Source organism: Myotis nattereri (assembly GCF_964212035.1).
Source record: "Myotis nattereri genome assembly, chromosome: 8".
In the NCBI taxonomy this organism is placed as follows: Eukaryota; Metazoa; Chordata; class Mammalia; order Chiroptera; family Vespertilionidae; genus Myotis; species Myotis nattereri.
This window is the reverse complement of record NC_138083.1, coordinates 52456286-52483495: the sequence shown is the minus strand read 5'-3', so window position 1 is coordinate 52483495 and position 27210 is coordinate 52456286. Positions and strand designations below refer to the sequence as shown.

Genomic DNA, 27210 nt, shown 5'->3' with positions numbered 1-27210 from the left:
CATTCCCTGTGTTATCAAAAATTTTATCAAAAAGAAACTGAGGTTCATGAAATAGTTCCAGTCTCCAAATCCCATGCTCTCTCCACAATAGCAGACATCAGAAAGTCCTATTTGTGATGTTGATGGATCGATGTCCATTTGGGATGCCACCCAGTGCCTGGAACACACCCATTATGTCCTTTTCCACAGTTTTGCACAATAATTAGGTGAGAATATGGTATCCTGCTGATCAGAGTTGCAGTTGATACCAAGCTGGGACCTACCTCCAGCATTTCCAAATTAAAGCAACAAACCGAATCTAAGAGTAAAGTGAAAACTTAGGCTCAAAAACTCAGTGACACAAGTGTATAGCTCCAGGTCTTTCCCCAGCAGCACACATGCATTGGACCTGGATGTTTTTATTGAGACCACGGCACCTGTCAACAGAGTGATGTGGCTGCCAACAAACTAATGTGAACACAGGGAGAGTCATCTCATGCATGTCGTTCCGTCCTGTTAGAAAGTCCAGGTTGACACTGACCCACTGCAATCCAAGATGTTGCCGCTCTTTCAAGACCCACCATGGAGTGGAAATAAAGACGGGCAGAGGGCTAACCACTGCACGGTGGAACGAGGGCCAGGGCAGTGTTTGAAGAGGCAGGACAGGATTTCTCTCTTCAGCAGTGCGGCCATCAAATTCCTAGCTTGCCACTGCATCTGTGTGATGTCTTGATAGGAGGTGGAAAGGCATGGTGTGAAATGATCTGAAAGCACGAAAAATTGTTGTTAGGAGGTGTTGGCACCTGAAAAACAACTCATCTTGTTCCTATTGGCTTCAGCCTGAGTTTTCTCTGAGACGACTCTGCCACGTCCTGCTTGGAAATCTTGGGCATTCAAGCTTATACTGAGTGCAACGTGCACTTCTAACACCTCATCCTTTCCCCACACACACACAGAACACCGTGAGGTCAATGCGGAAATTATTTTGCTGTGTGTTTTCAATTTATTTTCTGCTCTAATGTCCAAACACAGTATTGCATTTATGTGCAAACACATTTATGTGTGAAAGGACTGTGAGTCCATGCTAAGTTGTCCTAACCATTAAGGATTTTAACAAGCAAGTTGTTTGGGTAAAATTTCCCCAAATCAAATGGCAACAGATGCAGTTCAAAGTTCAATAGCTATTGAATCATTTCCCCTCGTCTGTGGCTTCTCTTCTGGAACATTCTGGGGGGATTTTTTTTGTTATTGGGAAGAGCGATGTTTCTCTCAGGTGAGTTGACAATGATGCATGTTCCTGATGATCGCACAGCTCTGATTGGCGGGTCTTGCCTTATTAAATCACTTCCTCCCTTCTCCTTCTGTCAGTCATCCTCAGCACAGGACCTTTCCATCCCTATCCCCATCCCCAACCAAGTCAACAAAACTATAGTAAAAGGCCTTTCTTTTTCCATCTGAGCTATGAATGTAAGCTTTTAGAGCACACAACTTCCCTGTCCAGGAAAAGTTAGGGCAGCTCCTGAGTTGGGAGTTTTCAGCACACTCACAGGAGAGGGTGAGCAGGTGCATGTGTGTGCACGTACGCTAGAAGCAGAGGGGTGGGGGAGAGAAATACAGAGTACCAGGAATTATCTGTGCATAAAGAAATTAAAAGAGAATATTTCCAGAGCAATTGAAGCCCATCTCCTGAACAATGACGACAGCTCCTCATTTTCGACAACAATAGAGGGCACGTAGGAGTCAGCTCATTAGAATATCTGTGGCTCTTTTCTGTTCTCTCTGCATTAAGCCCCCATAATGTCAGTTGTCACTTATTAATGACAATTAACTAGTAATCAGCACTGAGACTCTTCGAGGTGGTCTTTGCCTGACAGGTGAAGAAAGGGAACACTGCGGAGTGCCACGCGGTGACATGGAGCCTTCAAAGGGAGCGCGGCATTTCCATAAATTACTTCAGAAAGACATCTCCTTTATACATTCTCACTGACGCTTAAGGATCTTTAACCCTAGAGCGGCCACACTCCAATTCTCCTTTGGCAATGTCTTTCTTACCAAATGAAACCTGCGAGCCATCTACGGTAGTTACAATTGGATCTCCATCCTCTCGTCCAAGACACTCACTCCACAGCCCACCTCGCTCCTCAAACAACTTAGCTTCTGCTATTTAGTTTTAGTTATGTCCAGCCGTACACATCACCTTAGTGACGTCCCTCCGTGACGCACATCCCTGCGCTGGTTACATCTCACCAGTGGTCGCAGTGGCCCAGTGGCTGACTGCTCTCGAGCACATGCTCTCTCTTCACTCCCTCGTGATGCGGTGACAGGATGACCGCAGCCTCTGGTCCGTGCAGGGGCCCCCCACCCCCCGTCGGAGCCCTCCTACCTCCCACCTCTCTTCCTGCTGGCACGGAGCAGGACAGCCTTCCCCACCCTGCACACAGGATCGACCATCTGAACACAGGCACCTACTTGGCACACACCTGCTCGCCCACGGGCCCTTCCTCCTGGTTTCTCTGTGATGCTAGAAGTGCCTGACTAACTTAAGGACTCGGAGTGGGGTTTTCAAGAAGGAAATATTTGGAGTGTGAGTAAGAAGGCTAAAAGTTATCACTAGAAGAGAAACATATGCATTCTGTCTTTGAGGAGTTGCGGCTCCGGAAAGGCCAAATTTGCCCTGAGAATGGCATAATGACACCTGGCAGTCAGTGTGCCCCCTGCTAGAAGTGCGTTGAGCAAGGGCATTGCCAATTTCACATGTTAAAAAGGTGGACTGCATCTATTCATGTCCAAACAATGCAATTAGACTATTCTCCTAGAATGGAAACCACTGGCAAAGTGGATGGCATTCAAAGCAGTGATTCGGATATAAGACTGTCTATTCCTGATAGAGAACTCCACCCTTGAACAGGTGAGCCACTGGAAACAGACAACAAGGAGTTTAGAATCTAAATGTCTCAGGGGGGAAAGGCGGCATGTCTTTATGAAAACAGGAATTTTAAGAAACGAAGGTCACCTGGAGACTCACTTTGTGACCCCTTTTTTAGAATAAAATCTATTGTTTCTTCCCAAGCACCTAAGGTGGTGGGAACACGCCATGTCGCCTGGCGCGCCCATCATTTTGCAAGAAGAATTTCATGAGATTACAATGCTTCCCTAACAACAAACAAGATGTTAGGCACTGTCACTGTCAGTTTCCAACTACCTAACCAGAACTTAAAGATGAGTGTACATGGTATATTTAAGAAAACAATCGCCATGAATAGAATTGCACTTTAAATGCCTTCCTATTTTAAAAATATCGCTCACAGTAATCTGAAGTTTGAACGAAGTCCTTTCCGTCAGCTTGCAGATCACTTCAGATTTGAATGCCACCGGTGCCCACTGCCTGGTGAGAGAAGCGATGGAAAAGGAAGGTGTCCCAGTCGTGGCCCTGGAGTCCAGCTCTGAGAGGTGGCGCAGTGTCGGTTGTAGGTGTTTGTTCTAATAAAACAACCGAAAATACTGAGTGGAATGTTCTTTGCACTCATTTCTAATAGTGAAAACTTGAGAAGAATCTAAATGTTGCTTTTTAAAATTCTATCTAAACCAGAGACCATCTCAATGAGAAATGTGTGATATTTAACAAAATGGGAAAATACTCATTATCTACTATCAAGTAAAGAAAAGTACAAAAGGGTGTTCAGTGTGATCTCTATTTTGTAGAAGCATGACAGGAAAAAAAAAGATGTTACCACTAAAATATTAACAATGATTTTTTCATAGATGAAAGCAATCATTATTTTTATTTCCTTCTTTATGTCTTTGTGTTCCAAGCTTTGGGCAATGACTATGTATTGCTTCTATTACAGGAGTAAAAGTTATGTAAAAAGCACAGGTACTCTCCAAATTTTACTCTTTTTAAGTTTACAATTCAATAACTGGCCTTCAACTTCAGAAAAATAATCAGAAAGGCAGTATCATGAAATTTTACCTTGGAAGAAAGCAGAAACCTTTATTTGTATGGACAGGTTTCTGAGAATTTGGAAGAAGTTTAGATATGTTTGACTAATGTAAGAAACTTTATAAAGATTACAAAATATGGAAATGTAGTGACATAAATTTTGAGTTATTGCTTCTTTTTTCATGCAATACCTAAAAGATTGTTTCTCTTACATAAAGTATTATCTACCATTATTTCACTGGCTTCCTACCTCTTTAAATATTGACTAAATAACAATATATCTTAACCCAACACATTCTGAAGAATATCTCAAACCTTTTAGAATCCCACAGTTAAAAGAAAAAGTATGCCCGACCGTCATGGTTCAGTGATTGAGTGTCAACCTGTAAACCAGGAGGTCACGGTTCTATTCTTGGTCAGGCCACCAAGTGGCCAGGTTGCAGGCTCTATCCCCAGTAGTGGGCACAGAGGAGGCAGCTGATCAATGGTTCTCTCTCATGGTTAATGTTTCTATCTCCCTCCCTTCACCTCTGAAATCAATTTAAAAATATATATATTTTAAAAGTGTTTCGTTTTCAAGTAGGGTAACTTTTGCATGTGCACAAGGTCACCTAACCAATAGAAAACACTGGGCAGCCACGTGACTACCCAGCCCTGTACAGCCTCCTACCGGTGGGCAGGTGGCCAGCTCTCTCCAGCTCCTTGGGGGCCTTTGGCTGTCGAGTTCTAGAAGTGGAGACCTGGTGCCTGGGCTAAGGAAGGACTGGGAGAAACACAGAGCACACTCGAGACTAGATGAAGGCGAGGATGGGTGCATGTATCCAAACACAGATGAAGGAAGCAGAACCATCTGTAAGGTGAATCCTCAAATTAGAGGTGGCAACTGCTTCCCTGGGTTACTCACCGTCTGCCTACACAAATCAAGTTTTCACAGTACTAGGTAGACCTGTACATATTCATAACAAACTGCTGCTACATATTCATAACAAACATTACTTCAACTTAGTTTTCAGATCCCATAGAAAACAGAGCTGTCCTGTTTTTGCAATCTGAGGTGGGTTGCAGCTGGAAGCCACGTGAAGAATGAATGTCTGCTCAGGGTGGCACTCACGTCCCTGTCCATCAGCATTACCTGAAACCCTCATCTGTCGTCCCCATCCCACAGAAGCTACCCACCCCTGGGCCTGCAAAGGGGGCAATTAGGAGCACGGCTGGGGCAAAGCCAGAGCTTTGAGCTCAGGCTCAGGTTGTGTCAATTTCAAGCCCCCAGACCGTGGGCATCTCTGTGCTGGGCTGGGCTCCTCATCTGTGAGGAGAGTGGAATAAAAGCCCCTCCCCATGCTGTGAGGCCCAAATGAGTTGCTGTGGGTGAAGCACCAAGGATGTCCCTGGCACGGAGTAGCATCCCCTAACTATAACTAGGTCCCCCCCTCCAGCATCGGTATGAATGGTGGTAAGACAAATTAGTCTTGTACTATCTATCGGTTGGAGAACTGTGGTTAATGAATTAGAAAAAGAAAAAATTGCCCAGCGGCACGGCTCAGTGGTTGAGCATGGACTTATGAATCAGGAGGTCATGGTTTTGTTCCCGGTCAGGGCACATGCCTGGGTTGCAGGCTCGATTCCCAGTGTGGGGTGTGCAGGAGGCAGCCCATCAATGGTTCTCTCTCATCACTGCTGTTTCTCTCTCTCCCTCTCCCTTCCTCTCTGAAATCAATGAAAATATATTTAAAAAAAGAAAAAGAAAGGAGCCCTGCATCTGGGTCTAGACCCCAGTGTCAGAACTCGGGTTGCAAGCAGCTTTCAAATAGCTCAGTGGCTGTGCCACTGGGGCCCAATCCCCAAATGGCACCTCCCTTCACACCACGTGCCTGCGGCTCTGACTCTTCCTACTGGTGAAATCACATAATCATGTCTGTGGACCTGTGGCAAAGAAAACCTAACCTCAGAGGATTCTCATTCAAGGACCCCATGTCCATCAGAGGCCTGTCATTCTTCTCCATCACCCCTGCAGCCCAAAGTGCAGTCACCCAGGAACTGAACCCAAGCTCCTAAAGGACGGAACTATTTACCAACGAAAACAGTCGGGACAGTAGCCCAGCTCGCCAGTGTCCAGGGCATTATAGACTGTAAATAGGGCCACCTGGTTGGCCGTCCAGCTGCCCACGGACAATGGGCAACAGTGGGCACAGCTCAGCTGCTCAGCTGCTTCCAAGCAGAGCATCCAAAGTCGACCCTTTCTCAGGGTGTATTTAACGGAAATTTAAGCAAAAGGTAGGAAAAGAAATCTCCATGCCATGTCCTGAAGCGCTCCTGGGGTTTCCCTCAATACAGACGGAGCCCGGGACCTCAGGGCTCAGTGCTCACAGCCTCGCATGCCCAGGGTGCCCTCGGAGAGTCCTGGGTGCTCAGGGCAACCTGCAGAAGACTGGTTCCAAACCCTGAATCAGGCGGCAGCTTGTGTTTTCAAACTGTGCATTTTTTAAAGCACAGATAACAGACTTTCCTCTTTAGAGAATGCAGAGCTGGTCCCAAGGCCCTGGGTCTTCCCTGCCACCCCATCAAGTCCCCGGACGCCCAGAAAGCACACTGGGGACACCTGTAACTATCCATGTGGGCTCTCCACGTGCAGGCCTCCGGCTCTCTATGGACTAAACACCCATCACTCAACAGTTCAACTTGGTGGCACCCAGTGGAGTTAAAAATGCTAATTATCATTTCTAAAAGCGCAATACTTATCATTTGAGTGAAGGCATGTCAGCACACAAATCACAAAATGATGATTCTGAGTGGGATTTCTGTTGGTCGATTGCATCAGCAAGACCTCTCGCTGCTGAAATAACATCTCCCGAGGTGGAAGAATGACGACATGACAATCGACGTAAACCAAGAACGGCGTGAGGATTTATTTTACAGTTGAGAAAACAGTGGATTTAATTGTGTGAACCCAAATGTACTGTACAATATTAATGACAGAACATCAAACATATAATTAATAGTGCCTTGCTTTGTCTTCATTTATTTATTTTTTTGTCTGATATACATGCATCTGGAGAGATGCAAATGCCAGTAAAATTTCTCTATTTAAATCAAGCTGCAGGAACTAATTTTTATTCAAAAATCGTGGTTTTACATTATATACACAGAAATTTAATATAAAATGACAATATAAAAAGTTAAAAGAGAAAGCATACAGCCAGAAGGTACAAAGAAAGTTGGATAGGTTAAAATGGTAGGATAGGTAACCATTTAGGATGGTAGGATAGAGGAGTTTTTAAGCGGATGCTGCCAATTTATAAGGGAAGTACTCCGACATTTGCCCCGTGTTTTTTTTTCATTTATCAATGCAGCGCGCTATAGAAAGGTCAGCTTGTACCAAAGCTTACATTTGTAAATAACTATAAACCGCAGTATTTTACAAGGAAAAAAAAAGAAATAGCATTTTTACACGTTTTAAATAATAGCTTGCATACTTTTTTTTCTTTTTTTTTTTCTTTTTTTTTTTTTTTTTTTTGCCAAAAGTGGCATTTTCTTCAGCATCCAGAGGGTCTGGGCATAGTGGCAACTGGGGTGTTTGTTGTTAGTTTTTTGTTTTGAACGTGTGACGTTGTGGCTTCCTAACCCCGCAAGTCCTAGACAACTTCTGTCTTCCAACAGCGGCATGCATGTTCCCTTCACAAACCAGTCTGCATATAAAAGCTCATTTTTTAATTATTAAATAAGTTTTGTGTCTGACACAGCTTTTGATCTGAATGAAATGCCTTTAAGCCTTTTCTTTTTTCTTTTTTTTTTGGAGTGAAAGGCACAGAGATGCGATTACAGTCCCCAAAGGGTTAAATTTGACACCACTAGGTCCTATGACCTTTATTGTCATGGCAACTTTGTAATGTTTAGGATGTCTTTTTATCATTGTTATTTGTGTCTTTCTTTCCTACTAAGTTGGTGTCTCTGAGTAGTGTGCCCCATCATTTCCTACAAAAGATAGCTTAACATCAAGAACAGATGTTGAAAATAAAGGTCAGACTTTGACTCACAGAAAAAGAAAAATGACATGCGCAATCAGACAAAGAGCATATAAATATAGCTACAAAACATGTGTAAGAAAAACCGAGGTCCAGGCAGGCCGTTCGGCAACCCAGGAAGGCTGATTTCGGAGGCTCAGGCCGGGCCTAGTGCAGTGTGAAGACGTTTAGTGCAATGTGCCGGGCGGGGTCCCTCGCGTACCTGGCTGCTACTGTTTCTCCAACTCTGTCACGTAGATCAGGTGGTCCTCCGGGGACTTGCCGTGGGTCTTGCTAAGGTGCAGTTTGACTGCGTGTTTGCTCGCAAAAGTCCGGTTGCACAGCTTACACTGGAATGTGGAGCCCAGATCGTCCTCGGCAGCCCCCACCGGGCCCACGGCCTTGTTGGCCAGGACCTTTGAGACACTCTGCTGGTCCTGAATCTGGTTGAGGGGCAGCTTGGAGAGGTCTTTCAAGCTGAAGCCCAGGTGCGTCTCTAGGTGACTGATGTACGTGGGCGCAGTTCTGAACTGAGAGGCACAATCGTTGCAGAAGAACACAGGGTGCCCTGTGTCCAGGTTCTTCAGGAACTTGGTCCCGCCTGTCCTCCTCAGCTGGTACTTGACGTTGGCCAGCCAGTGGCTGATGGTGGTCATGGACAGCCCCGTGAACTTGGAGATGTGCACCCGCTCCTGCGGGCCCAGGTCCGACAGGATGTACTTCCCCTCGGGCGTCTCCCGCAGGCTGGAGGCGAACTGGGCCTGCAGGATGAGCAGGTGCTGGGGGTTCCAGTTGGACTGTCGGCCCTTCCGCTTGTGAACAGGCGACAGCTCGTCCAGCGCCTCCTCGAAGCTGCTGGCATCGGCATCTGACTTCTCGGACACCGTGGAGGGCGTGGAGGACTTGGGGGTGAGCCGGCCCGTGAGGTTCTTCACCATGTCGGAGATGTCCATGAGCGCGCTCTCCCGCAGGGGCGAAGAAACTGCGTCGGCCACACCGGAGACCAGGGGCTTGCTCTTGGCCTTGGTCAGGTCGATGGGCTGGTCGCTGTTCTCGTAGTAGTAACGGTCGATGGCGTCGGCCTGCTTGGCGGGGGTGGCGGGGTAGATGGGCTTGTCCAGCATGCTGTTGCTGATTTTGTACAGCATAGCCAGCGGGTCCAGCGAGGGGCTCACGGGCTTGGACACTTTGCCTAGGTGTGTGTTCATGATGGACTGCAGCGCGCTCAGAGGGCTGATGAACGACGGCTCCGGCGAGTGGTCCGTGATGATGCCCAGGCTGCTGCAGCCATTGGTGACTTTGGCTTTGAGTGGCTCAGTGCCGTTGGGGGTGTGGGCCTCCACCGCACCCTCCTTCTTGGCCTTGCCCACCTCCGCCTCCGGGCCCTTCTTCTGCTGGGTTTTGCTGCTGCTGTCCTCTGTCCTAGGGAAATCCTTATTCTCTTTGGCCACAGGGGACATGGCCTTGGCGGGTGAGCCCTTCTCCTTCTCCACGGGCCTCTCCTCCTTCTTCACGTTGACCTTGCCTGTGACCTTCTCCACCAGCTCCTCCATGGCTGACACGTTGCTCTTGTGGGGCGGCGGCGTGAGGCTCCCCGGGGAGTGCAGCAGCGCGCTGTGCTCCGAGGACAGCGACTTCACACTGCCGGCATAGGACGGCTGCATCTGCACGCTCTGCACGGCTGGCAGCGGCTTCACGGCGCCCGGCAGCTGGTAGGCCGCGTGGATGCTGGGGTAGCCGCCCCACGAGGGCGCGCCGTTCTGGGCTTTGCTGATGGCTGTGGAGACCGTGTTCTCCAGGGACTTCAGGATGTCCACCCCGCCCTTGGGGCTGTCGTCCAGGTCCTCCTCGCGGAGGTACTGATAGAGCGTGGTGGGCTCAAACTTCTCAGAGGTGTCCTCGCTCTCCTCCTTGATCTTCTTCTCCGCGTCACCTGCCACTGGCGCCTTCTCCTTGTCGGGTTCCTTTTTCTCCTCTGAGGTCGTGGACCCCGCCGGCGAGTCGGGCTGCTTTTTGATGTGGGAGGTGGGGAGCCGGGTGTGCGTGGTGGGGGGCAGAGGGATGGACTGGATCTTCTCCTCCACCACAGGGTCCAGCACCAGCTGCTTCCCCTTCTTGGAGGCGGAAGTGGTCACCTTCAGGAAGTGGCCAGTGACCATCATGTGGGCGGTGAGCTGCTGCAAGGTGTCGTGGGAGCTGCCGCACTCCATGCACTTGAGGATCTGCGCTTTGCGGGCCTCGAACTGCCAGGTGTAACTGGCGCCGTTCTGGTAGCCGTAGCGGTTGTTGGGTGTCACGTAGGGGTTGGCGGTCTTCTGGTCCTTGGCTGACTCACTCAGGGCGGCCTCTGCAGCGACCCCTGCTGGCTCAGGGGAGCACGGGGACGCCAGGTCCTGAAGGGCTCGCTTTTTCGTGGAAGGGACCAGTTTGGTGATGGCTGGTACTGGCTCCTTCAGAGGCACTTTCTGGTAATGCTTAGTCTTGATCATGTGGACGCTCAGGTCTTGTAGGGACTCGAAGGAGTGGCCACAGTACATGCACTTGAGCACCTTCTGGGCGTCCTCCTTCCCTTCCATTTCCATCAGGGAGCGCTTCCTGGGCTTGGACCACCGCTTGGTCTTCTCGGAGTCCTTGTCCCTGTTGTCGTCGCGGTAGTGGCCCGTCTCGTTCATGTGCACCGTCAGCTCCACCAGCGTGTCGTAGGCGGCGCTGCAGTCCTTGCAGCGGAACTTGCTGGCGCCCGTAAACACCGAGCCGTACAGCTTGTTGTTCTGCCTGTAGAGCTGCACGGTGCTGAACAGGCTGGGCTCAGGCAGCAGCCCGTACGTGGACGTCTGCTGCAGCGTCTTGGCCAGCGCGGCCTGATGCCAGTCGTAGCCCGAGCCGCCGCTGTTGCTGGTGCTGGTGCTGGTGCTGGAACTGGTGCTGGAACTGGTGCTGGAGCTGGGTGTGCTGGCGGTGGTGCCCGTGGTCCCCACCGTCGTGGTGGCGGGGGGCGTGGGGGTCGGGGTGGAGCTCTCCTTGGGGCCCACATCGTTGCTGCTGGCGGTCGAACTGGACTTCTTTAAATCCAGTGCTAAGCTGGACCAGCAGGACTCTGAGAATAAGTTCGCGTAGACGGCCTTGATTTGTGCCAGGCTGTCCTGGGGGTAGGAGGCGCTGTCTGGACCCTGTGGGTCCTCTTTGTCTTCTCTGGAGGAGGAGCTTTTGAAATGGGTGAGCTGGTCACTGTTTTCACTGAAGGGCGACCCGTAGCCGGCGTCCTGGTTGGTGGCCGTGCTGACAGGGGAGTCCTGGTAGCTCGGGGCCTCTTTGATCTCGGCTTCGTCGCCGCCCACGTAGTCACCGTCCTGAATGTCCAGGGACAGCCCATCCTCCTCCACGTTTTCTTCATCTATTTCTGCTGCCTTCAATTCTTCCTCGGGAACATAAGCTAGGGCAGAAAAATGACACATGGTGAGAAGTAAATCACGTTCAAGGACATGGCCTCCCCAGCACGCACTCCATGTTTCTCCTCGAGCTCCCAGGCCGCAAGGCTCTCACCTCTAAGTGAACACCCACTCTGCACCTTGGAGCCAGAAATTAGGTTTCAACCAGGACAGCCCCTCTCCTGGGAGAAGACCCTGCAAGGAAGGAGCCTCAAGGGGAGGGCAGGTCCTTCTGAAGACGTCGCGTGGGGATGCAGCTGGGAAGGAAAGGAAGGAACCCCATCACCCCCTCCTGCAGGCTTCTCCTTTCCTAAGCGATGACCTGCACGTCCCTCATGCCTTCCCATCAGGTGGGACCTGGCTGCCAACTTTTAGGGCAAGGTATTCCATAGACAGAATTACACAGTTTCCCTAAGTATAAAGACTCCTCAGTGACAAGTGATAAAAATGCTCTGGCCCTCCCTCAAAAGGAGGAGGCCACCTAGCACCCCAGGCCTCTGCCTGGAGGGAGCAGACGTCACCCAGAGGGGACACCAGGCAGGTGTCAAAGAGCCAGGTGGTACAAAGAAGCATTATTTGCAGGAGCCAAAGGGGGGAAACAACCCAAGTGTCCCCTGGCAGACAGAAGCATGGACAGGCAGAATATGGCGTGTTACCTGTGAAAAGAAAGGAAATCCTGACACCTGCCACAACATGGATGGGCCTTGAGGACACTGCGCTCAGTGAAACGAGTCAGTCACAACGGACACATACTGTGTGATTCCACTTACATGAGCACCCAGAGGAGTCAGATCCATAGAGACAGAATGCAGAGGGTGGGTGCCAGACTGGGGTGGGTGCCCGGGAGCTGTTTAATGGGGGCAGAGCTTCGGTGGGAAGGAAGAGGTAAAGTTCTACTGGTGGCAGGTGTGATGGCTGCACAGCGATGTCACTGAACTGGACACTTAGAAATGGCTAAAATGGCAACTTTTATGTCATGAATATTTTACCACAATAAAAATAGGCTCTGATTTTAACAAGGCCAGTAGTGTGTGCTCCGGCAGCCTAGTCCAGGCTACGTGTGCACGGCACACTGACTTCTTGATTGAAGGCAGCATTTCCCAGGAGACACTGCAAGATATTGACAGCTGTCCTGTGAGTGAGAGGGTTGGAAGGCATCTAAATCATTAGATAAAACCTGACATTTTTGCTGCAGGACATTTTAGATTCTTTAACGTCGTGTGCCATACCTTGTTAATCCCCCAGGGACATAAAATGGCATGCCTCGCCTCTTATTTGACCAATCTATTTTACTTACTTTTTATTATTTCCATTATTTTTTGAGGGGATAACTACCTGAAGTAGTGTTCCATTAACTACTTGGGAAATTGGGGGTTAAGATATTTTCCAGAAAGGCTCTATTAAAATACACTGATATGACCTGAGAAGGGTGTCTCATTAAATGTAATCACTCATTATCACATTATCAGAGCCGGATCCTAAGGGAATGTGGCAAAGCGCACTTATGTTTCAGGGATGGTTGAGAGGACAGACAGAGACCATCTTGTGTGCCCAGGGGGCGGAAGCGGGGCAGGCAGGCGACAGGAGAGCTTCAGCACCTGTGGATGGAGGACTTCAGATGCCAGCGGCAAGCACTCCAGAGCGGGGGCACACACAGTCACTGTAAGCGCACACACACCCGTGCACACGCACAGCCAATGACAACCATGCCTGCTGCCCAACGGGCCATTTTCCTTTGATCATCTCCCTCTAACCTGCAGGACCTGCCAGGTGGCATCACCAAAATGCCTATTTTGCAGATGAGAAAACTGAATCTTGGAAAAGCTGACTGACTTCCCCAAGTTACATGGGAAACAGTGGATACAGGACTGGACTTTGGGTCACCTGACCTCCAGTCCCAGATGTTGCCACCCAGCCACCATCAGCACCAAGTCACTGTCCTTTGTCCTGTCAGCATCCCATTGCCAGCGAAACCTCCAGGAAACGTTTTCGGATGAATCAGTGACCCCAAGTAATTCTGTACTGAGTATTCAGAAACCTTGGATGTCAACTAAAATTGAAAAATAAAAAAATTATTTTTTAAAAACTGGATGGAAAGAGATTAATAAATTCCTTGAGAATAAAAAAGAATATTTAGAAACTTCTCATGTGCCAGTCATGCTGCTACACATGAGAGAATCTTGATGAAAGAGAGTAAAAGGAAAGAAACTAAAATGTTGACACCCTTCAGCCCAATAATTTTACTTTTGGAAGCAGAGTCTAAAGACATGAAATGTGCACAAAGACCATGCGTGTGCACAAAGAGGCTTCATGGGAAGTGACTACCATCTGAACCAACCTTCCTAATGCCGCGACCCTTTAATACAGTCCCTCATGTTGTGGTGCCCCCAACCATAAAATTATTTTCGTTGCTACTTCATAACTGTAATTTTGCTACTGTTATGAATCGTAATGTAAATATCTGATATGCAGGATGTATTTTCATTGTTACAAATTGAACATAACTAAAGCATAGTGATTCATCACAAAAACAATATGTAATTATATATGTGTTTTCTGATGGTCTTGGGCGACCCCTGTGAAAGGGTCTTTCGACCCCCAAAAGGGTCGCAACCCACAGGTTGGCGACCCACAGGTTGAGAACCGCTGAAAACCATCAGCAGTGAGCGGCGGTTTAGTCATCTGTAGTTTAGTCCTGTGATGCAATATTGTCCCAACATAACGAAGTATGCTTTGATGACATGGACAGTCATTAGATGAAAAAGGCAAAGGACAAAACTGCGCACCGTGGAAAAATCCCTTTAAAGAATGTTGGCCGCAGTTATTTATAGCTGGTGAGTGCCTGGGTCATGTGTGGAGTGAGGTGGCTGTTGATAAGTACCCATATTTTCAAAATCTCCTTTGCTGTTTTCAGCTTAACAAATATAATAAATAAATACAACTGTCCATTTGACACCATTTCTGGAACAAAATAGTTGGCAGCCACTGGCCAGACCCTGAAACGAGGGAGCCCGGGAGGGCAGGGCCCAGCCTGGGGAGGGAGTGTGGGCCGGGCTTTGCTTATTCCTACCATTTCTGAAAATATTAGAAAGTAGTCCTAAAAAAACAACAACAACGAATAAAAAGAAAACAAACAACAACAAAAGGAAAATATTAAAAAGTAGAGGGGAGGCGAGAATACTGAAGGCGTGGAGGGTACTAGGGCTCCTACGGGTCTGCCCCCCAGGCCCCAACCCTCCTGCCTGGCCCCTGCATGCCTGCCCCCCCTGGGAGCTGCCCAGAAGGGGAGGAGGGTGCTGGGGCCTCAGACGGGAGCAGCTGCAGGGACCCTCCGGAGCCACCAGCCCAGCAGCTCAGCGGTCACCTGTGGCCCAGGTCGGCCTGCAGTCTGGGCTCACACAGGGCAGAGGCCACGGTTCTGGTTAGCAGCCTTCCCAAGACCTGGAGGGGAGGTAGTGGACAGACATGATGAGAATGGGCTGGGAAATGACGGATCCCATCCCTCCTCTCCTCACGAGCTTGCAGAACTGAGAGTTGGCTGTGAACAAGGAAAATGGATATGGAGAGGTGACAAGTAGACAGCCCAGGTCTCCGGCCCCTGCTTGGTTACTGGCTTACAGTAAATGCCATGCTTTGCTATTGTTTTGCCACCTGGTGAAGCTATGCAATCAGACCAAATTACATGTTTATCTACACCAAACTAGGTCTTACACCTGCAAACGTGATATCCACGAACAGATGGCCATTATATCAAAATACACGGACTCCAAGGGGCCAACTCCCAAAAGGGCCCCCACACACCTGAGGGGTGAATGCCCAGCCTCAATTCACGGTAGAATCTTGCAACACACTTCCTTCCAAATCTATAATCGGTCACTTGGAGAGTCACTTCACCTCTGTTTCGGAGACAGTGAGAGGTTTTAATCAAAGTTAGAAAATACTGAGAAATGAAAAAGGCAGAGAACACAGACACGGAGCTGATTCCTCCCTCCTCGGAAAAGACACCAACATCCAGGCAGCATCTCCGTCCGTCGGACGTGAGTTACGGCTTTTTGCAGGGTGTTTGACTCTCCTGAGCGAAGAGCTGAGAGGCCACTTCTGCTCTGACATCAGGTGAGCAAACATTCTTCTACCACTTTGGCCAGTGTCAGTTGCCCTGTTCCAATCATGAAAGCACCTGATTCATAACAGAATTACTTCTTTACTTAAAACCCAACAGAATCCACTTTTAAGAATCACAATAAAGTGGCCTCTGGTTTTTACCCAATTCTAATTTAATTAGGTATCCACAGGTAACTTCCTGAACATAAATACAATTTCTCCTTCTCACGGCCTCAGAATTTAATTTCAAGTTAGGTGAGAAATAAGACGCCTCATTTTGAGGCCCCTCCCCATGAGCATATCAGGGTTTGATCTTAGGTCTGGAGTTGGCCGCATGTTACAGCAATATAATTATACAAGTGGAGAGCCCAAATTAGAGCTTAAACCATTACTGAAAAGACCAAAAGCTTTTCTGATTTTCAGCCATGTCAGGAAGAAAAAGAAGAGAAAATATAGGAGAACCTTGAAAAATTAAAGAGAAGTGGAAATGAAGTGAGAAGAGCAAACAGTGAGGGCAGGTCCTCACGATTCCCTCTGCATCTGAGGGGCGACACACCCCTAACAGGACCCGATTGGAATTATAGGTAAGTCACCCTGACTGATACCGTTTAGAAATCCAGCGAGGGACCTTGCATGAAATACTTCTCCACGCCACACAGCTGGAACCCAGCAAAGAAAGGTAACCCATTAGTACCCACCCACGCCCTGTACACCATACACCTGGCCTTCACGAAGGACATCTGGTTATCATGAAGGAGCAGCAATGACTGTCTCCGGACCCAGTCACTTTGCCCCTGGGCACTGGCACCCTGAGGTTCTCCAACAAAACGGCCCCTGTTAGAAAGTGAGCCGTGCCGCCTTCGCTAAGGGTGGGGCCGTGAGAGATGAGGGGAGAATGGGTTCCTATAGTTTCTGAACCCCACACAGGGCTTATGTCCCAGAAATGCCTCCATCTTCGACCCAGTAGCTCATTCTCATAAAAGCACAGGAGAGAAGAAGGGAAATGGGAAAGTCAACCCTTGAGGGTTGGGGCATGGAGTAAGCAAGTGTGGGCACACCCAGACCCACAGGGATTGACTGGAGGCTAACTTTTCAAAGAGAGTCGGGGAGTCTTTATCTTTAAATAGGCTACAGTCACATAGAAATTATGTACCAATGGGTTACATACACCACAAGCTAACATGCCCCACATAGTCACTTCTATACACAACACCTGACTTCCTTGATATTCCCTTAATAACCATAGTGGTGTTTGAACTAAAGTTGCATCCATGCTGTCATGACAGGCAACATCTGCTCTTACTGTAACAATTATGCTTATTTTCTATAGAATTCACTATTATCAGTAAATTCTCATAAATGCGTTCCTAGATGCTTTTAAAAAAGTTTAGGCAGAGGGAGAAAGGGAGGGAGGGAGGGCGGGCCAGGACTCATAGAAACTTCTAAATTTAGGTCATTATTTGTCATGATCTTTGTTTTCATCACAAGCTCCAACTTTCTAAAAAATCTCTAGCTCATATGCATTCAAATGTACCAGAATGTTCTATAGTATTTGTAGAAATTTTATTTCCAGTGATGAAATTATGAGAACAATATACTTCACAGGTAAATGAGTGCAATTTTTAAACTAAAAAAGTGTTATGAGGTAGGCTCCTGAATCTCAGAAAATAAAGTAAACCTGACATGTGTTTTTCCCTAAAACTGTCCCCCTGGGTGCTCTCGGCTCCCCAGGGCCCTCACCCCGCCACCTGGAATCTGATGAATGAGTGTGCTTGGGGATGGTAGCAGCAGCATGAAATTCTCCTTTTACAATTACTTACAGAAACAAATGACCTCCCAATCAAATAAAACAAAACCTCCACATCATTATTTTTGCTTTCTTTCTGTGTCAACACAGCTTTGCCTTCACTCCCTGCCCTTTCTGAGCCTGGCACATGGTGTGAGTGTGACACTGAGCACATATCCCATGTGACATGGGATGCCAACATGTCAACAGAGGGAGGATGGTCACAGCAGCCCTACAGACCTGGAGGACACCACAGGAAGGCCCTCACAGCAGTCCCTGCAATGTAGGAGAGAAACCAGCCTCCATGTGTTAGCATGGGAGTGCATGCATATATGTATGTGTGTGTGAGCGTATGTGCCTATGTGGGGAGTGCATGTGTGGGGGTGTGTGCATGTGTGAATGAGTGTGAATGCATGTGTGCGTGCATGCATGGGTATATGAGTACATGCATATGTGTGCACACACGTGTGTGTATGCGTGGCTGTGCATGTATGTGTGGCTGTGTGCGCATGTGGGAGGTTGTGCATGTGTGTATGTATGTAGTTATGCATGTTTTGTGGGTACGTGTGTGTGTGTGTACATGCGCGAGTGTGCATGTATGTGTGGGTGGGTATACATGTGTGGGTGTGCACATGTGGGCATGTGTACATGTGTGGGTGAGTGTGAATGCATGAGTGAGCAGTGTATACAAGTGTGTGTGTGCATGCGAGAGTGAATGAAAAATTAAAACTACATAGACCCTATTTTTCCAAAATGGGAATGAGACAATTGGATCTTATGGTTAGATTTCACTTTTCTTAAAAAAAATTAAATCTTGTTAATATTTTTTGTCATAAAATGTGCCTTTGCATGCCAGCATGTCCCTGAAGACATGCTGTCACCTGGAGCAGCATGAAATTCTGTGCATTCTAACAAGAGTGGACATATGCGATGTGTATGGTCCAAGCTAGAGCTGAATCTGATGCTAGTATGTGCACCCTGACGGTTTACAGTTAAATGCACACAGTGTCTGAAAAAATGTGTCCATCTCAAAGTGTAATTATACAATGAGGCACAAGCATCTTATCTTCAGCAAATTAGATAAAAATTATGTTTCTCAAATCACAGCCCAACGTTTTTTAAAACATCTTTGTTTCTTTGAAGAAAACAAGATTTACTCTGTTCAACAGTCATGTTAAGACTTGGGAAGCAACAGCTGTATTTGTTTTTTAAGCTAAATGTAGTCAAGTTCCAAATTCCCCCGAGTCTCAGTAGCACGGGCTCTGAGCAATTAGGTTTGTGTCCCCTCCCTGAACTGGCACTACATCTGCATCCCAATTATGCACAACCTAAGGTGTCTCCCCGAACCGTCCTGTCTTCCAGTCCAGGAGGCCAAGTCTCCAGAACTCCACCTCCTCGCCATCGTTGTCCCCGGACAGATACTGGTAAGTAGGAGCAGCAATCCAAAGCGGGCTTTCCCTGAACAAGATATGCTTTCTAAAAGTCAGCTTTACCACTACCCTTCAAAACCCAGCAGGTCCCCCCGGCTACTCAGAGTACCCATTCACACGCAGTATCACATACGTGTCATATCTGCTCCACCTCAACTGGACATCCCCATGGAAAGTGAATGACATAACGTGTTCCTTCAATGGAAGGGGCTCAGCTTCTGCCGTGCCTCCCCATTTTGATATTTGGAATCATTCAGATTCTGGCAGTTAACCTAATAGGCCAGCTGACTACATGTTCCCATTTTTAACTCACTTGGATTTTAAGCAATTATCGTCTAGATCAGTGGTTCTCAACCTTCCTAATGCCACGACCCTTTAATACAGTTCCTCATGTTGTGGTGACCCCCAACCATAAAATTATTTTCATTGCTACTTCATAATTGTAATTTTGATATTGTAAACAATATGTAATTATATATGTGTTTTCTGATGGTCTTAGGTGACCCCTGTGAAAGGGTCGTTCGACTGCCAAAGGGGTCGCGACCCACAGGTTGAGAACTGCTGGTCTAGATAGAAGAAAGGTGGTAACATGGGAAAATACAACATATGAATACAGCAATTCAGTCTGAAAATACATTGAGTAATCCGCATTAATGAACTTGAATTCACACTGCTGCCACAGGACCCTTGGCGTCTGAGGGTCCCTCGTGTGAGACGGCCTGCGACTTCGCCTGAGGCACAGTGTCATGCGGAGGACACACAGGGAAAGGGGCCTGAGTTCCAAAGTTACAGACATTCAAGAGCCCCAGCAGTTCAAACACAATGGCTCTGCTTCACACAGACAACTAAGGAAACAAAGGGACTGTCTAGGCCAGTGGTTCTCAACCTTCTGGCCCTTTAAATACAGTTCCTCATGTTGTGACCCAACCATAAAATTATTTTCGTTGCTACTTCATAACTGTAATGTTGATACTGTTATGAATCGTAATGTAAATATCTGATATGCAGGATGGTCTTAGGCGGCCCCTGTGAAAGGTTCATTCGACCGCCAAAGGGGTCGCGACCCGCACGTGGATAACCGCTGGTCTAGGCGAAGAGAAGGCCATGGTGAAAGCGGACGTTTATAACTACAGGGACATGAAGAAAGCCGAGTCCGAGTCCTGCCTTTCAGTCCCTGAGACAGGGTCCTCAGAAACGTCCGGGGGCCACGCTGGGGTTTCGCCAGATGGAGAGAACGCTTCCTGGTGGCCTATCAGAGGGGAGACAGGCCCTGGCCACCCGGCCGGCCCCCTGTCCCTCCCTCAGTCACATCGCTAGCAGAGGTCTGTGAGGGGCGCCGTGCATGCGTGGGGAGCTCTGCAGCGATTCTAATCTCTGAGATTTACTGACTCCTCCTCATCATGTGATAAACCCTGTGTCCCAGCATTCTCATTAGAGCTCCATCACCAACGGAGCGCAGATGAATCAGTCCGGATGATTTCATTGAAGTGTTCATTTCCATCCCTGCCGGCAACATCAGAATGGGAGTATTTAACCTGGTTCCATTACAAATACAAATGACCGTGAAGGGTAGGACAGATGTTAAAATCACGCCACACAACCGACTTCCATCCATTCTTCACAGGGAGGAACACTGCGAGATCCCAGGATCCGCCTCCAGGAGGATCTCCGGTCCCTGATTCATTAGCGTTACTCATCAGCATTTCCCTCTCTTTCTTCATGAATGTTCCCAGGCTAGTCGGGCTCATTTAATTTGGAGAAGGAAGCCTCTGTCAGTGATCTCGGTTTGATCAGGTGTGCGGTGGGGACGGGCGAGGGAGACGGGGGGCGTGCCGAGACACAGGCCGGGGGAGAGGAAACAATCTTGTCGAAAATGTTACCTTTCCAACATGAATGATGAAAGAGAAGTCAGTTAGAGACGCGGGGACGCAAAGATGGCTGTCACTTCGGATCGACACTGGCACGACTCACCTAGACAGGTGACACTTTGGTAGAGCAAACGCCCCCTGCATTATTGAGCAGAGGGTGACGGGGCTCCGGCAGGCTGGGCCCCAACGCCTGGGGCACCCGGAGACACGGATTCAGCAGGTGCATGGATTCCGCTCCTCATTTGCATCCTTCCTAGAAGCGGCAGACACGGTCTGCGGCTAAATGAAGAGAAGGTGCTGGCATCTCGGCCCAGGCTCAGCCTCGAGCCCTCTTCGTGGTGCTTTTCTCTGAGGCTGCGACAATGCACCCTAATTAGGGGGTGCTCAGGGCCCCTACCCTAGCCATCATTTTCCTTCTAAGAAGTTTAACCTAAGCCACTATTCCTAGTCCAGGGACATTTCCTTTTTCGATTGCTTCCGAAAGGCAGCCACTGGGGCCCTGAGTCCGCCTGTGACCATGTGTTGGAGAACATATAGGGTTTGGTCACGACACCTTCCAGGAAAAGGTTTTAAAGCAGAAACAAAACAGACTGTCCTGGCTGTCCCCACAGAAGAGCCTTTCTCACCACGACCAGCCAAGAGACACTCAGACCCTCCGCTCCCCGTCTCTAGTGTCGCTCCTCCCTTCCCGCCCACCTCCTTCGGTTCTGCTCAGAAAGCCACTTGGAAAGAAATGCTGAGCATGTTTAAATTAGTAAGAAAAAAGGAAGAAAAATATGCAGAGGGCCAGAGAGAGAAAGCACACGCTATGAAACCATCCAACGTCCCCTAGGGGAGCAGATGCGAAGGAAATGAGCAAGGCCAGTCACACACAGAAAAGGCTGCCTGACGCTAACAGTTCCCAAGCACGCGCCGTGGCCGCCAGGAGGGACGAGTGTGCACGTGGACACACCCTCCGTGGAGGGTGAGGAGCCCGTGACAGTCGCCTAAAGCGTCTTCCCCACAACAACACTGACGTTCCATCCCAAAGAGCAATAAAATATATTCCGGGTAACAACCCTCCTACATGGACAGAATGACTTTCCCCGGCCCTCTAGTAACGTATTTAGGACGACTGATAATATACTGTTATTTTGAAAGAAATAATGTCCTTGCTTCTGGGTGAACATTTCATTCCCACAGACCATGTGCTCAGTCAGTACTAAGCTCTGGGTTATAATGTCACAGAATAATAACAGGTAATATTTACCCAGCTCTCCTCTGAACCCGACGCCATCCCTGGCGTTCGGCACCGTGAATGTTGTTAGTTCATCGACACGATAAGGGGAAAGCCTGCCCTGACTCTCCACGTCCACAAGAGGAAACGGAGGCATAAGGTTACCTGAACGGCCCCCGCTACAATCAGCTGGTTGCAGAGCAGGACGCCCCCCTCTCCCCCCAGAGCCAAGTCCCAGACGGGCACCCACACAGCCACACAGGGGCCACTGCTGCCAGCAGCTATAAGTGGCGTGGTTGGAATGAACTCTGTCTTCAGAATATGCTGCTTGTAAAATCAGGCCTTACCTGTGTGGCGTCAGTGAGAGTGGTGTTGCGCAGTTCTGCCGGGGAGCCGTGGCCATGCACCAGCCTCGGCAGCACTCCCAGGGATGCCAGGCGGGGGACGGCCGCAAGCCACGGGTTTCCAGCCAGGGAGACCCAGACTCGTCCCAGAGACAGGAAACAGAACAATGTGGCCAGGAGTTGGGGAAGGGGATGTCGGAAACTGTTTCACGGTTGCAGAGTCTCAGTATGGGAAGATAAAAAGTTCTGGAGATGGGTGGCGATGATGGCTACACAACAATGTGAATATACTTAACTCCATGAAACCACGTGCCATCATAAAAAAAAGGGAGGGTTGAAATCCCTGTTTCCAACTGTGCCAAACCAGGCTCTGTCCATAGGTCAGCTCTCTGCCCACCCAGAGCCTGAGCTCTGCACTGCCCTGGGCAGCCCTCCAGGACCCTCCGCGCCATGCAGTCCAGCGGTCTGCCCCTGCTGGGCCAGGTCTCTGGGGGCCACAGCACCTGAGTGGCCCTTGCTCCTGGCAGCTGTCATGGTGCCTGACGAAGTAAGTGTCCAGTACCTCTAGGCTGGAATGATGAACTGAAGAAAAAGCAAACACTCATCCCAAAGCCAATGGAGGTGCATAAATGCACGGAGGATGATGCTTTGTGCGCAGACACCACGGGTTTCCATGTGGCCCCGTCACCTGGGGAGCGGGCTGGGCTGAAGCACAGCAGCGATAACTTAGTTTACCAATCCCTAGTATAAAATTCCTGCTTACAATTCCTTCAAGAAAGACAAACATGCTTCCAGTCTGTGTGGCAATCAACATGAAGCCTTCATCCATCTATCGTCCTTCCTCAAAAGTTCTGAAGGTCTTAATAATTTGGCTGGGAATCAGAGCCACATTTCAACAGGACCGTAAAGGGAAGAAAATGGGGTGGGAGCAGGAAAAACAGCCAGTCCGACATCCTGTCTGGGAAGATCCATCTTTCCTTAGCCGTGTCTCCCGCTAAATCAGTAAGAATATCTGTCAGAGATCTCCTGCTACACCACTTGGCTGATGTCAAACCTAAATAAACCAGATCAGAAACCAGCGAGTGGCAGGAGGGGAGTGGACGGGCGAGGGCAGGCTCACTGTACCTCGCATGGTCTGCCTGCTGATTTTTGGGGAGGGGGCGTCGTGGCAATCACTGCAGTCATTTGCGGTACTAATGTCCAATTCAGCTCCCTTTCATTCTCCTGATTTAGGTGGTCAGAGCGGCTTCGCCGCCGACACGGGGAGCTGTGCTGTTTAGCAGGCTGTTTAATGGGAAACTGGCAGTCTTATTTCTTTTCTAGATTTGGTTTGTCACTAGGTCTCCATTACATGCCACTCAGCTTTGATGTCTTTGGACAGGACTGATCAAAAGATGTCATTTGACCTACACAGCATGGCAGAAACTTGGAGAAGTCTCATAAAGCGACACTCTGGCTGTAAATAAAATGACATTATTATTTCCTCTCTCCTATCATGTAGAAAAGCCAATTATGGAAATGCGCCGCATGTCAATGAAAATACAGCAATCTTTCTGGAGCGCGGCTGCAGGCATCAGGACCGCGGCTCTCTCCTTCCAAGGAAAACGTGCCCGCTGGAAAATGAAGAGGAAGGAGGTGATAGATGTCTTAAAGACGGTTAATAAAATCCCGGACAGCAAAAAAGTGCAAGTCAGCAAAACAATTGGAAGTGCAAAATGCAAACTGTTAAGTTTCCAAATTATCTAATAATTTAATCTGCAGTGATTTATCAGCAGCACCCACACGGCCAGGACCACGCTGTGCCTTTCTTGCGTCTGACGGACGGCAGAGGCGATTTATGGTGCTAATAACACCTCCATACCTCCCACTTCTTAAGGATGCCGACTGGGGGCTGGGGGCTTGAGGATGGGGAGGGCCTCACCTTGTCCCTGAGATTCATCTAGAAGTTACAGCCTGAAGGTGCAGACCGCCTGCCCTGTGTCTGTGAGAGGAGCCCAGGCAGGATGTCACGTGGGAGACTGCACAGTGACTGTTTCAGAATGCCCACTTCAGGCATGTCCGCATGTGCACGTTTGCCATCCTTCCTCCCTCCAGCCCGTGTGGGAACTGGACGTGCACACGGAAGCCTCTCCGGCCTCTAAGGAGGGAGTGCCCCTGGAGAGGTGCATCCTCATACCAGCTTCCTCTCGGTAACAGACTGAGCACCAGAGCGTGTCACCAGGGCTGGTCTCTCAGTGCTCGCGTATCCCCTCCCCGTGCCTTCTCCTCTCCACTCAGGGCCCTAAGTCAGAGACACACCAGGCCTGCTGCCCACAATGTCTGCAGGACCCACTCAGGGGGCCCTGCTGTGCCTGTCCCATCCCTCCTGGCTCACACTGAACTTCCAGAGGAACCTGCCTTTAACAGCAGCTCAGTGTGGCCACATGACCACACCAGCTTCTGGGTGGAATGGAAACCCCTTGTCCTGTAACCACCCCGTGTGTCCCAAATGCAGCATAGATGTGTGTCTCCCGTGGGCATCACCAAGTTGGATGGAGAGGTGTCTGCAGACCAGCCCCTGCAGGGTTATGGGCAGAGCTGGGATGCAGGAGGTCTCCTCCCCAAGTGGAGCGTTAATATTTCTGGAATGCGGGTATATGTTCATTTTAAGAAAAAAAAATAAAGCTGTGCAATTAGTGTCCAACAACATCAAGGAAATAAAGCCATTTTCAGAGCTGTGAAACCCATCGCAGAAATAAAAACTTTCTGGCTGTGTCAGAACATTTTTTAAATGTTCTAATTGTTTGGGGTAAAAAACATTAATTATGACAAGTCATTTCTAAGCACACACTGCAGCCACATCTTTCCCCCTACAATTTGATTTTGGTGCAGAATACAGTGCAGATTCCATTGACAGGCTTAATCAAATTTCAATAACTTTAAATAATATTCTTTCTACTAATACTGCTGGGGGCTTACCAAGACATGGTTATCTGTAAGTCTCTACACCACACCCAACAGACTCAGGGCTCGGTGCCCACCTCCTACAGCTGTCTGCAAGGGACCGCACCTGGACTTGGTTCGGGCCCCCTCGACTGCGGTCCGCAGGGGGGGCCCAGAGAGAACTGGAGCTGGTCAATTTTAGTCCAAGGTTTTGGTTTTCAAAGGCCATCCTTATATTTCATCAGAATATAAGCCTGTGCTCTGGCCGGGTGGCTCAGCTGGCTAGAGCGTCATCCTATACCGAAAGGTGGCGGGTTCGATCCCCGATCGGGCATGATCAATGTTTCTCTCCCTCCACCCTCCTTCCTCTCTCTCTAAAATCATTTTCTCATGCGAGGATTTAAAAAACGAAAAATAATATAAGGCTATGACCTATCCCTCAGGTGAGCTTCCTGAGGATCGTAGTAACTCCCATTATGTCCACCTGCGGGTCAGATGGCTGTTCCCTGAGCTCCAGCCCAGGCTAGGAAGACCTTCACTCCATACAGGCCGCCTCCTCATTACACGGGACTCTATGTGCATCTTCACGTGAACAAAAAGCAAAGGGACTCTTGGTTCTCACTGTTGCATGGAGGCCCAGGCTTGTCCATGGTCTAGGTCAAGTCAACCTACTGCTTTTTATGCTCCAGGGCTGCTTCCCAGAGTTGTGGTTTGATCTACTTGGAAAGAGAATTCTAGAACATGTGATCAGGTGGATTCTGATAGCTGTGTGTGTGAGGATGGGGTGAGGACTGTCCCACGTCTCCTCGTGCACGGGGTGTGCCCCGTCACCACCCGGGAATCCCTTCTGTGATGGACAGCGCCTGTCATCGGTCACGCACCAGGGGTTCTCTGCAGGGTGAGCTCAGGACACTGTGAAACGCGGGCAGCACAGGGCTCCGGGCCCTGAAAAAATACCAGTATCACTTGCTTTAATTAGAAGTTTCCTCTCCATCCCGTTTAACCTCCGGCTATAAGACTCCTTTCAAAAGAACACTTTTTAAAACAAAAAAATGATCCCTAACACAGATAAGTAAAAATGATCCATTGTTAATATCCACACAAAGCATATTCAGTAAATATATGTGTGTTATTGGCTTTTAGATGGGAATTCATGGGCTTTGTATGAGGGAGAAATACTAAACTCCTCCGCAGAAAAGAATTTCAAAGCGTTCCTGCAGCTCTCAGTGCTGAAGGGACCGAAGGCAGGCCGTGCGAGGGGACAGCGGGCGGAGGAGCAGATTTCCCCACCGGTATTTTATTCCCTACCCCAATATTAAATTTTATGTGGGGAATCTAGGAGTTTAAAAGCTTCACATTTTTGAGTAATAAAAAAGAAATACAATATCCTGTTGCTATGCGTGGTGACACTTTATGCAGGGAAGAAAACCATTCTCCTTAGCTATTCTTTGAAATACGACCTACGACGTCATTTAATTTTTGAAAACCCTAAGGTCATGTAACACACTTTCTCTGTCATTTGTAAGTACATTAACTCGGTGGCCGTACGACAGTGAGATTATGATAATGTGCGCTCAAACGGGTCAGGCAGGCTCTGCAGTCCGTGACGGCTTCCGAGGACCGTCGGAGCACAGCTCAAATCAAAGACGACAGCAGAGGAGCACGCAGTTTACTTTTCGTAAAGTGTTTCCACTTATTCCAGTGCACACGCATGACGAGCCAAGGGGCCCACCTCCGTGGTGAACTGCAAGAAAACGACCCCACTGAGAGAAGCATTTTTCTTACAAAAATATCTGCTGTAAGATCGCAGATGTCGCACGAACGGGGTGTCGTGGCCGAAGTAGACGTCTTCCCAAAACACCTCTCTGCCGCAGTTTAACATTCTCCAGGGAAAACTGCTCCCTCCGGTAAATTTAAAATAGTTTAATGTATTCAAACAAAACTAAAAACAAACAAAAACCCACCCTTCTAGTATATCACTTCCTGTATGTTGAACTCTTCCAAAAAGCAAGAAAGCAAACAAGCAAAAATAAATAGTAGGTGGGCCTCTATCTTGCTGTGTGTGGCATACCTTTGGCTGAAGTATAATTGAGCAAAAGATGCCTAAAGAGCCCAGCCGGTGTGGCTCAGTGGTTGAGTGTCAACCCATAAACCAGGAGGTCACAGGTTCAATTCCCAGTCAGGGCACATGCCTA

At 48.8% G+C, this 27210-nt stretch overlaps 1 protein-coding gene across 2 annotated transcripts in view; it reads right to left on the bottom strand.

The window, feature by feature from the left end:
• Positions 1–345: 345 nt before the first annotated feature.
• TSHZ1 (teashirt zinc finger homeobox 1) overlaps positions 346–27210 on the bottom strand; it is a gene marked incomplete at its 5' end in the record, with an annotated part of 74682 nt that continues 47817 nt past the window's right edge. Inside the window, 2 exons of one of the 2 annotated variants that reach the window (XM_081097395.1) lie at positions 346–743; positions 8144–11353. In XM_081097395.1, coding sequence (XP_080953521.1) covers positions 8151–11353 — 3203 coding nt within the window. In that variant the 3' untranslated portion in view covers positions 346–743; positions 8144–8150. Of the gene's footprint in view, positions 744–6807; positions 11354–27210 lie in introns of those variants that run through there. The other variant, XM_081097394.1, reaches the window with a different exon arrangement.